At 41.7% G+C, this 12,488-nt stretch overlaps 1 protein-coding gene across 4 annotated transcripts in view; it reads right to left on the bottom strand.

Moving 5' to 3' along the window:
- The window catches only part of LOC121398106 (tektin-4-like), a 109,103-nt gene extending 103,167 nt beyond the window's left edge, over positions 1–5,936 (bottom strand). For all 4 annotated transcript variants that reach the window (XR_005964106.1, XR_005964107.1, XM_041576666.1 and 1 more), the window contains exon 1: positions 5,810–5,936. Coding sequence is in view for 2 of the 4 variants with exons in the window: in XM_041576666.1 (XP_041432600.1) it covers positions 5,810–5,838 (29 nt within the window). In the remaining 2 variants the exon portion in view is untranslated. The remainder of the gene's footprint in view (positions 1–5,809) is intronic.
- Positions 5,937–12,488: the final 6,552 nt, after the last annotated feature.

Genomic DNA, 12,488 nt, shown 5'->3' with positions numbered 1-12,488 from the left:
AAAAAACTTGGAATTGAGTCTCTATTGTGTTTTCTTTTTACTACTCATCTTTCTATTTAGGCCTCTCCTATTCATATTCCAGTCTCTTATTCAAATCTGTGGATGTTTGCTAGGGTCATTTAGGCCCTAGGAAATTTTAAACTGGACACCTGCTGAATAAAAAGCTAAATAACTCAAAAATCACAAAGAATAAAAAATTAAAACCAAACACAAGTTGTCTCAGAACATCAGTCTCTTTAGCTGGTGATCAGTAGATCTCAAGACAATGGAAAATTTGAGTTTTTTATTTTTAACCCGAAAATTTGAGTTTCGAATAACAATAACCTTAAAAAATCAAATTTTTCAGGTTAAAGACACAGTGCCATTTCCCCAAATCTTTTAATTTAATGCAGGAATTTCTCAAAATGCTAGTGCAATAGCAGAAGTTGCAAAGTAGTGCCACATTTACATACACAGGTATATGTAACACCAAGGTATTTTAAGTCTGCTAATTATTTGCCCATTATAGCTGCATCAATAAATAGCGAATTTGGCCTTTAAAAGTGAAATGTTTCCGTTTAAGAGCGACAGGTTGCTGGAGTGAGCAGTTGTATGACATCACAGTGAGGCACCTCCAGCATGCACAGAATGTCATGTGACTTCATGTGACATCATAATGAGAAAAACCAACTTTATCCAGTTAGTATAGAGTAGAGAGTAGAGAGAGCACAAGTTGAGGGAGATGGGTGTATTTTTTTCTTCGCCGAATGGCTCCTCGGAGCAGATTTCGGAAATACATTCTCCTGATATTTGTACGACTCATGAACCTTCTGAAAACTCTTCAATCAATTCTCAGACGCGTGAGAATCCTTCTGTGGCTTGTCCGACTGATGCGGATCTTGGGGTGACTCAACCAGATCTTGAACGTCTGTCTGTTGTCGATCCATATTGGGAGGTGCTGGACCCCAAACCTGATATCCACGCCCTATTCGATGAATATAATAGGAAGTTCTTTCGTGGACAGTTGCCTCCAATTGACCTTAAATGGAGCAACAGGTTAAGCTTGTAAGTCAGAAACGAATGTGCTTTGTTGTTTATAGACCTTGGGGGACAATCTGTATCACTGTCACTACTATACAGCTTCATATCCCAACTTTACTAGCCTGGTAAGATGCACAGGAGGTAGAGATATGTATGTGCAAGAGCTGGAGCGCTGTTAGTTTTCTGTTAAATGCTCATATGCACTCGCTCCATGCATTAGTCTGTCATTATCTGCCTTCTGCAAAGCAAATCTACTAACAAGGGCACAACAAGTACCTACATACTGACTGTACAGGGCAGGGACTGGAACAAGACAAGTACAGTAACATATAAATAGGGTTTATTCTCAAATCTGCATGATTTTCTTTTTCAGAAATGCTGGATATTTCAAATGTGAGGCTATCAGCAGAAGATGCAGCATTCGACTGAACAAGCCTCTCCTTGATTTACGGTCAAGGAAAGATACAGTGGAAGTAAGTTGTGTCTTTTTGTTGTGTCTTTTTGTAGTAACTGTCAGCAGTCCGTTTCTCTACATGCAGGATTGAATTCTTACAGTTAGCTCTGATCAGTCATTACTCTGTGTTGCTTTAGATCATGTATCTGAGCCAAATTCCAGACATCTCCTGCTACAATAGTCAATAAGAGTTAAAAGGAGATAGGGAACCAATTCTGTCTTTATTTTTGGGTCTCAAAGTGGAATGTCAGATTCAGTCTGGGTCCTATTAAACAGCAGGTTAAGAAACCCTATATTATATGATGGGAATGTTCTCCTGCTGACACAGCAGCCCCATGGCACAAGTCAGTTGATGTTATATAGTTGATGTTTAAGATCAACATTTCCTTTTCTCCTGACCTGATGCCACAAAATGGTTTAGTAGAGGAGACGCCCAATTTAAAATAAAGATGTGACCCGCTTAAATATGTTTCCCTTGCTTTTATTCCCTTATGGAATTAGATATATTTGTGCATGTGAATAGAGTTCCATACAAAGATGTGATGTATTTTCTATACATGACGACAGAACAAGTAATATTGGGGCTGTTTCTCCCCCTACAGACGCTCCTGCATGAAATGATCCACTACTACCAGCGTATCAATGGTACCCGCATCTTAGACCATGGGCCGGAATTTCAGTATCACATGGAGCGTATCAATAGAGAAAGTGGAGCAGATGTAACGGTAAGTGTTTTCAGACATTAAATCATTCCGATAAAATCCAAACAAGTATATTTAAATTTAAAGGAGTTTAAAAAAAACAACTCACATTAATTCGAAATTTGACCCTTGATAAATGTGCCTCTAAATGTTGCAAAATTGTAACAGTTCAGAATCTGCACCTGAATTACTGAGCCGCCAGACTCAAACACTGGAGACAGGGACATTCAACTTAGATTTTGGAAAACTGTAAAAAATGGAAAGTGATTGAAAGAAAGTCTTTATTTCTGGGGAACAATCTGAAAAAACTTGAACTGAAAAAAGTTTCAGGAAGGTGAACAATCCCTTTAAAATGATGACACCATTAGTGATGTGCAGCTGGCCCGATACCCGCGGGACCCATGGGTTTACCTGCGGGTCGGGCAGGTATGACCCGACCTCACACTCTTCTTTGCGGGTGGCCACCGTCAAATGCCGGCTCTCGGGTTCTTCTTTTATAGACGCTGCACCTGCTCGCTCCACCTCTTTTGTGACGTAATCGGCGGGTGGGTCTATAAGAGGAACACGGAAGTCGGGCTCGGGCCGGCGTGGGTGGGCGGATGTGGGTTGGGGAAATACCGACCCACACATCACTAGACAACATGTACATTAGTCAATGGCACCCACAGGCAGGATGAAAGGCAGAAATATTCCTAAAAGGCCTCAGAGTCCTCCATATTATTACATGTAACCACTGGCTCTCCAACCCTAATCATGTGTGATTGTACGATTATATTCTACCTGCTGAATCCCCAGTTTCAGGTTTCGTAATATTTCTCTTGTTATTTTATAGATCGATCATGATTTCTATGATGAATACGAGTCACTGAAGCGCCACAGTTGGAGATGCAATGGCCCCTGTGCACAAGTAGTGAGACGGGTAATGGACAGGACTCCGTATTCCAAGGGGCACAAGCGCGAATGTGGAGGAGAGTTTATAAAGATCCAAGAGCCTGACGATAGTCCTCCAAACAAGAGAATGAGATTGGACCAGTAGAGTCAATTTGGGAATATTATAGAGACTTTGTCCTTGGCTAATATGCTGCTAACAACTGTTTTGCCAGAAAATAAGGCAGTGGCCCAAAAATGGCCCAGTTCTCAGCTGCTGAAAAGAAGAGGCTGATATCCAGATAGGCCTCATGACTGACTATTGCCATGGGCAGTGCATTGTGCCAAAAATGTGCCAAGAAAATGGCAATGGACATGAGCCCAGTGCAAGCAAGAAGAGCAAAACTTGCTGCTGAACTGGCCAGTAGAAGGGATACAAGTTGGATACTGTGACTATTCCAATGGATATAGAAATCACATCAAGAGTCACACAGAGTCTAAACAAGGAACAGACACAACTGAATGGAATAGTATCCCTGATGCCCCTTCTTGCCTACAGCACTTGGCACAGCGTTGAACTATGGAAAATGAAATACTATCCAGACATGACCTGCAAGAAGTTAATGTAGCAGATAGATCAGTGAACTACGTTTTCACCATCCTTTAATGTTAAAAATATCTTTCTGTATTCAATTTTACAATAAACTTTTTTAACAAACAATTTAAAATCCTTGTTCTGCTTTCATTTATCTGGAATGATTGTGACATTAACTAGTGTGGTTTATGCACAAATTATAAGTCCATCGTCCTGGGTAAGAGCACTGGGGAGCTTTGAGTCCCCAGTGCTCCTTAGGATGGGGTTGGGCAACAAGTCGCCCCTGAAATTTTGCTGCCCTAGGCCCTGGCCTTTTTGGCGTTGCCATAAATCCGGGCCTGACACTGGTTATTTTACACAGGGACTAAGTTTTACCTGCAACCTACATGCTGCCTTCAAGGTTAAAACTCCAAAACTTGGTTGCCCTTTTATTGGCCACCAGTTGGACCACTGCTGGAAAGGGTTGGAGCTACAACATGGAGCTGGCCACTGCTTCTGTATAAATTATAACAAACAAGGGAAAGTTGTGCTCACCACTCATTTTTAAAACCATTAAGAGGGGTGCAATGAGGTTGTGACCACAAAATTATACATTATATGTGTGTGTGTGTGTGTGTGTGTGTGTGTATATATATATATATATATATATATATATATATAATACACAAAAGCCATGAATATCCTGTAAATTATATCCTTATAAACGGTGAGTAGTGATGTCATCAGTTATAAACGGTGAGTAGTGATGTAATTTCTGTCACATGACTCACTAAAATTTGTGTATTATAATAAATAAAGTACCCCCAGTTGTAAAATATGAGGATATTAGAAGTTACCTCGGAGTTCCATGACCTGTATAAAAACACTCGGCCTTCGGCCTCGTGTTTTTATATGGTCATGAAACTCCTCGGTAACTAATAATATCCTTATATTTTACAAGAGGGGGTACTTTATTCACTATATATATATATATATATATATATATATATATATATATATATATATATATATATATATATATATATATATATATATATATATATATATATATATATCCAGTCCTGTTAGGTGCACTCTTAACCAAAAAACAGCAACTGCCTGGGTGCTGGTCAAAACCATAATACATACATTACCATACATTTTATTTCAACATTTCAGCTCCATCACTCGAGCCGTCTTCCTGAAGAGGGCCCGAGTGATGGAGCCGAAACGTTGAAATAAAATTCAATCCTGATTTTTCACTTAAGAAGTCCTTGGAGTGCGGCTATTTTTGGTAATATATATATACTGTATATCCATATCCATACACACACTAACCCGAGTAACCAGGAAGTAACAGAGAGTGGAATTAGAATATTGGGGCCTAAACAAGAACAAAAGTAACAATAATTATAAAATTGTAACATCACAGCAATAGACTTTTGGCTGACGGGGGCAGTAACTGCTGTTTGAGAGCTGCTAATAATTTAGAAAAAGTAAAAAATGAAGACCAATTGAACAGTTGCTAATAGGATATTCTATAACATGCTAAACGTTAAAGGTGAACAACCCCTTTAATAACTATGCAAAATTCTCTTCTGCTGTGAAACTAATCGAAGCTTGGGTTCAGGTTTCAAACATGCCTCTCTGAGTAATTGATCCAGCATTATTAATCATTAGCCTCCAGGTGCAATTACTGCCCCCTTTATTTTTCCCTATCCCATGATCCTCTTTGCCTTTCCAGTTCTATTTCAATAGACTTGCTGTACACTGGTGTTTTTATGCAGTTGTAATTTGACTAGTGGTATAAATATTGGGGGGCAGACCCCAAGGTTGAAGGGGCCCATGGGGGGATTTTGGATTCAAACAGCTAAATCCTTCATGAAAGATTTGACCAAATAAAGAACTAAATCCTAATTTACATATGCAAATCAGGAACGTTAAGTGGAAAAGAGAACGCATGGCTAAAAAATGTTCTACTTCCTTGTTTTGTGACAAAAAGTCACATGATTTTAAGGATTTAGACGATCCGAATCCTGCTGAGAAAGGCAGAATTCTAGCTGATTACCGAAGCGAATCTGGATTCGGTGCATACATAAATTAACACAATAGGTATAATTACACTGAGAGTTACCCCATGTTAAAATGAAACCTGCTGTAATATACACGTTAAAGTAATAAGTGACATGATACCGTATCTGCTGAGCTGTTTGATCCAACATCCTTTTCAGAAGTTCTTGAACATTTCGGATCAGGTCCACCTCCTAAATGAGGCAAAAATACTTGGTTATCCTTAAATAAAAGTCTTTCTACCTCCTCCACCCCTCCAAACAATAAGAATCATCTGCTTTAGGGTAAAGGTGGTCATACACAGGCAGATAAAGCTGCCGATATCGGTCATTTAGACCAACAGGTCTTCCTGATTGATATCCGGCCATGATATAGATCAGGAAGGTTTGATTTTTACCCGACCGACCCGTCGGAGCCCTTTGGCGTATCGTAATTCCATCGTTCGAACATACGGCCGAACGTTCTAATTACCCCCGATATAGCAATGCCGTTAGTGGCATATCGGGGAAAGATCCGCTCGTTTGGTGATTTCGCCAAACGAGCGGATCTTTGAGACTATGGCCACCTTAACAATCAGAGTAAGCCAATATTTGTTGAATCTGAAAGCCAAGTCTCCATGCAAACAGGATTGGATAATGGGTCAGTCCACACTTAATGGGTGGCATTAATGAAATGTGTTGCTGAATGAATAGCAATGGGGCTGAACATTTTAATGTTGCTGGGAGCATATGGTTTATCTCCTATGGCACTTAATAAGGGGTTAACTCCTCCGCTAAAGCTATGGCAATTGACAAATACAGGGGGTTTGGGGCCATAGATGAAGCTGTTGGCTAATGTGGTAAAGTTGCAGTTGCCCTAAGGGGTTGATTCATCTTGCTTAAAGGAAAACTATACCCCCCAAACAATGTTGGTCTCTATAAAAAGATATTGCATAACACAGCTCATGTGTAAAATCCTGCTTCACTTAAATAAACCATTTTCATTATAATAAACTTTGCTAGTAGTATGTGCCATTGGGTAATCATAAATAGAAAATTGCCATTTTAAAAAAATAAGGGCCGCCCCCTGGGATCGCAGGATTCACTGTACTCACAAACATACCAACAAACCATACAAGTTAGGTCACATGAGCCCAGGGGCGGTCCTGGCCCCTCCGCCGCCTGAGGCAGCAGCAGTTGCTGCCCCCCTCCTCTGGAAATTCGCTCTTAAAGTACCAGGAGCAGCATTTTTGCTGCTCCTGGTACCTAGCGGGGAGCTGCCGCCTGAGGCGACAGCCTCAACTCGCCTCATTAGCGAAGCACCCCTGCATGAGCCAATTAACAGACAGAGTTGTGTCTTTTGCTTCCACACTTCTTCCTGTTACAGTTAGAGCTGCAGTATTTCTGGTCAGGTGATCTCTGAGGCAGCACACAGACCATCACGAAATGGTGGCTCAAGGCAAGAGTTGTAAAAGGGCAATATTTACTTAAATATATATTCCAGTTTGGTAAGAATATGCCACTTAATATGATATGAACTATCTGTTGCTTAAGTGTTCATTTTGGGGGTATAGTTTTCCTTTAAAGGAGAAGGAAACCCAGTCAGCGCAAAAACTCTCCCCCCCTCCCCTGTGTTGCTTCCCCTCCCTCCTCCCCCCTGGCCTACCTGTCCCGCTGGGCAAATGCCCCTAACTTGTTACTTACCCTTCTGCGCAGATCCAGTCTACGGAGTTCACCAACGCCATCTTCTTCCAAGCGATCTTCTTCCTGCTTTGACCGGCGTTTTGGTGCATGCGCAGTAGGAGCATTTCGCCAGTACGGATCTACTGCGCATGCGCCAAAAGTCACGAAGTTTTCCGATTTGACTTCGTGACTTTTGGCGCATGCGCAGTAGATCCGTACCGGCGAAATGCTCCTACTGCGCATGTGCCAGTCAAAGCAGGAAGAAGATCGCGTGGAAGAAGATGGCGTCGGTGAACTCTGTAGACTGGACCTGCGCAGAAGGGTAAGTAACAAGTTAGGGGCATTTGCCCAGCGGGACAGATAGGCCAGAGGGGAGGAGGGAGGGGAAGCAACACAGGGGAGGGGGGGGAGGGTTTTTGCGCCGACTGGGGTTTCCTTCTCCTTTAAGTGTTTTGGACTATTGCAGTACTTGTGTAATAGTGTAATTGCCTCTCAGTGCTTTCCAGGTTATGTGTGCAGCAACATTAATAAGGAGTTTAAGGAGCACTGCCTAAAGGGCTGCTTTTACTTGTGTTCATTTAAATGGGCAGCTCAGTCTTAGCTAGATATAAGGAGGTTAACTAACCTACTAAAAACCTATTTAACATTTATGTTATATGTTTGTTTATCTACTCTGAAGTTGCTGGGCTAAAATAATACCTATAAACTTTTAACACTGTGTTAAAGGGTTGGTTCACCTTTAAGTTAACTTTTAGTATGTTATAGAATGGTTAATTCGAAGCAACTGTTCAACTGGCCTTTATTTTCTATTTCTTATAGTTTTAGAATTATTTGCCTTCTTCTGACTCTTTCCAGCCTTCAAATAAGGGTCACTGACCCCATCTAAAAAAAGAAATGCTCTGTAAGGGCTCTTACTGACGAGCGGTTGTAGCTGCGCTCCCCTGTGTTCCGTTTTTCTGCGTTCAGCCGCAGGGGAGCGTAGGAATAGACGCATTACGTTTTTTCCAATGGGGCTTTACTCACACAGGCGCGTGTAGGCGCCGAACGCAGGTTGAGACGCAACATGCTGCATTTTTCCTGCGTTTGGCGCATACACGCGCCTGTGTGAGTAAAGCCCCATTGGAAAAACCGTAATGCGTCTATTCCTGCGCTCCCCTGCGGCTGAACGCAGAAAAACGGAACGCAGGGGAGCGCAGCTACAACCGCTTGTCAGTAAGAACCCTACGGCTTCACATGTATTGTTCTTGCTACTTTTTATTTATTACTCATCTTCCTGTTCAGGCCTATTCATATTCTAGTCTCTAATTCAAATCAATGCATGGTTGCTAGGTACATTTAGTTCCTAGCAACCATATAGATTGCTGAAAGTGCAATACTGTCGAGCTGCTGAATAAAGAGCTAAATAACTAAAAACACCACAAATAAAAACTGAAAAGCAATTGCAAAATGTCACTCTCTACATCATACTAAGTAAATTTACTTTAGTTTAAGATAATTTAAAGATGAACAACCCCTTTAAACCATGTGTATGTGTGTCAGTGTGCCCACAGCGGTAGTACATAGCCTTCCCAAACAGAAAATCACCCTCCGACTATGACCAGCCGACTCCTGTGGGACTTTAAGGACTGCGCTCCAGATGGCAGGGTCCCTGGCTTTTGTGGGCCCTGCCGACCCAGATCCGCACCCACATTAACTTCTTAATCCGAAAAAATTGTGCGAATTCGCGTATGCACGCAGAAGTGACATTCCGCCGCATGCGCACACTGGTGTTGCATTGGTGCATGCGCACATATTTGTCGTTCCGTTGCAGCATAGGGGGGGCCCTGGGGTAGCAGCCCCAGTGGGCCCCGGGCCCCCCAGTCTGACCCTGCCAGAAGGCATAAAGTGCAGGGCACAGCAGTGCACAAGTGTTCTGTAACTGGAGTCCAGGGTTATTAAAAAAGGCCTTTTGTATTTATATTTGTGATATGAGATAATTCTATTATTCAATGAAAAATTGATGATCCCTGCTATGCCAGGAGGCGAATATTAACAGAATCGTTTTTTTAAAATCGGTTATTATTTATTGTGCAATAAAAGCTGCTTTTATGTTTTCACGAGGTCTAGTAACCCATAGCAACCAGTTGTGTATTTGCTTTCTCCCAGTGAATGCTATTTGGTGACTGATCAGTGACCGAAAAGAAATCTTTTATTCCAAAACGATGACTCCGCAGCGTTAACGTGAGATGATCTGACCTATAATAAATGAGATGGGCCACAGCAGACGTTTCACAGAAGGGGAAATGAACATAATTAGATGAATATTGCTACAAGCACAAATGATCTTTATCAGATTCATCAAAGGTATTGAAATGAGAAATGACTACTGCAAGGAGATATATGCTTTGCAAGAAAATAAAACACATGAAATGGCTTTGGCCAAAGATTAAAGTGTGCCAGACGTACTATGGGCTTTAATCTATGGCAAATAGGAGCTCCTAAGCCTGTTTAACAGCCGTCAGTTTGATTTGACTCTTGTAGAATGAAAGAAATGATAATATAGGCCATTAGGAAGGATTGGCTTGGTCAGTTATCCGGAAATATGTCATACAGAAAGCTCCAAACTACAGAAAGGCAGTCTTCCATTTGATCCAAATAATCCATTTTTAAAAAATGATTTCCTTTTTCTCTGTAATAATAAAACAGTAGTTTGTACTTGATCCCATCTAAGATATAATTAATCCTTATTGGAGGCAAAAACCAGCCTATTGGGTATATTTAAACATGATTTTATAGTAGACTTAAGGTAAGAAGATCCAAATTCTAGAAAGATCTGTTATATGGAAAACCCCAGATCCCCATACCTATATATCTATGTGTGTGTTTGTGTGTAGTTCCCCTTTAAATTAACTTTTAGTCAGATGCAGAAAGGGGCATTCTGAGATAATTTGCAGCCGCTCTAAAGTTTGGAATGTAAGCAGCAATCTGGTTACTAGCGTCCTGTTTACCGTAGCAACCAGACAGTGGTTTGATTGAAAGACTAGGTCATAAATAGGAGAGGCCTGAATACATACCTCCCAACTGTCCCGTTTTCAGCTGGGATAGTCCCGCTTTTGACAGCTCAACCTGCAGTCCCACATTCGTACTGAAATGTCCCGACAGCCAGAAAAAGATACAAAGTTGCCTTTTGGTAAAGAGCCTAGAACAGCCACCAGGAGCAACTAAGATACTTTTGTAGCAATTTTGAGATAAGCAAATATGTGATTGTAACAATTTAGATAAACAAGTCTATTGGGAGAACTTAGACTCACCGCTTAAGGCAATTCACCTTCATTAGCAAAACTGGAGAAAAAGAAACACTGAAATATGTTAAAATTTTCATAACCTTACAAATTTTGTAAACTGAACATGGTAATTAAGGGGTGTAGCCGCAAAAATGGGCATGGTCAAAAAAAATTCCCACGCTACGAGCAGCAACTTTTTTTAGTCAGTCTTTTTATGTACAAAATGTTAGGAGGTATGTGAATAGAAAGATCATGAATAATAAGTTACAATACCAAGAATGGCTGTGGGGGTCAGTGACCCCCATTTAAAAGTTGGAAAGAGGCAGAACAGAAGGAGGCAAATATTTAAAAACTTATAGGAAAAAAAAAGTGGGTTCAGGCTGCTGGGATTTTAGTCAAGCCGTACATCACTACTGTATATGTCAGTGGCTAAAGAAGATTTCGATTTCCTGCATAGAGCTTGAGCGGCCTCATGATGGCAGTGTCTCACTGTATAATAAAATACACAAATCAGTGACTGCCAATAATTTAGCTTTCTTAAGCAGCCTCATGATGGCAGTGTCTCACTGTAAAATAAAAAAGGACATGGAAGTTACTGACTAGCAATTGTGTAGGTTTTAGCTTCAAAAAAATAATGGTTTATTGTCTTTATTTTCCCAGCTGTGTTCAATTGTTCAGCATTAGCTCTGCTTCATCCCCAAAGTCAGGGATTCTGTTTTCTGTTATTACAGAAGCTGATTATAATTAAGGACTCTTACAGACGAGCCTTTTTAGCCGCGCTCTTCTTAGGGCAGCACTACATGGGCGATTCAGCCGCGATCCGACGCACTGCGCAAAATCGCAGGCGTCACGTCGGATGCGACGGAAATAAGGTAAGTAATTCAATTGTCTCATTGTGTCGCAATATTGATGCAACGCGACTGACGGATGCAGACGCAGACAGTCGTGTTGCGTCACATCAACAATCCGACACTGCCATTACTTACCTTGTTTCCGTCACATCCGTTGTGACGCCTGTGATTTTGCGCAGCGCGTCGGATTGCGGCTGAATCGCCCATGTAGTCCTGCCCTTAGGGTTGCCACCTTTTCCTATATTTTTTACCGGCTGGTGGAGGGCAGGAACATAAGGGGCGGGCCATGATGTAAAAAGGGGTGGGCCATGATGTAAAAAGGGGGCGTGGCCACAACACAGAGAGCTGAAGACGGAGAAAAAAGCGGTTTACAAGGGATTGGGGGCAAGCCAAGGGTTCTTTTTGAAGGGTATTACAAATTTACCGGCAGCTACATTGCCGGTAAATTTGTAATACCGGCCCTGGCCTTGGCAGATGTTTTACACTGGCCAGGTGGCAGCCCTAGCACTCCTGCGTTCCGGTTTCATGCGTTCAGCCGCAGGGGACGCAGCCGCAGGGGCTGTACTCACACAGACGCATGTAAGCGCCGAACGCAGGTTGGGACGCAGCATGTTGCATTTTTCCTTATATGTGTCATTGAAAAGAATTCAGTGCATCTACTCCTGCGCTCCCCTGCGGCTGAACGCATGAAACCGGAAAGCAGGGGAGCGCAGCTAAAAAGAACCCTAAAGCTATGGGGCGATTTGCAGCCTTTTCCCACCCCAATATTTTGTAGGCCGCAGATTGGGGGGGGGCAGACCTCTGCTTGTTTTGTTGCCCTATAAGCGAGACCAAACAAAAACATACCATTAAAGGGATGGTTCGCCATTAAAGGACCAGTAACGTCAAAAATTTTTACAAAAAAATTCGTTAGAATACAACGAAAAAAAAACACCAACACAAATTAAAATTTAAAATAGCAAAGCCTTTAATAAGAAATAACTTACAGAAACTCCACTTCCTGTCCTCTTCAGAAACGGCGAAAAGG

The sequence above is a fragment of the Xenopus laevis genome, chromosome 9_10L (assembly GCF_017654675.1).
Source record: "Xenopus laevis strain J_2021 chromosome 9_10L, Xenopus_laevis_v10.1, whole genome shotgun sequence".
Taxonomy (NCBI): Eukaryota; Metazoa; Chordata; class Amphibia; order Anura; family Pipidae; genus Xenopus; species Xenopus laevis.
This window is presented reverse-complemented; position numbering and strand designations above follow the sequence as displayed.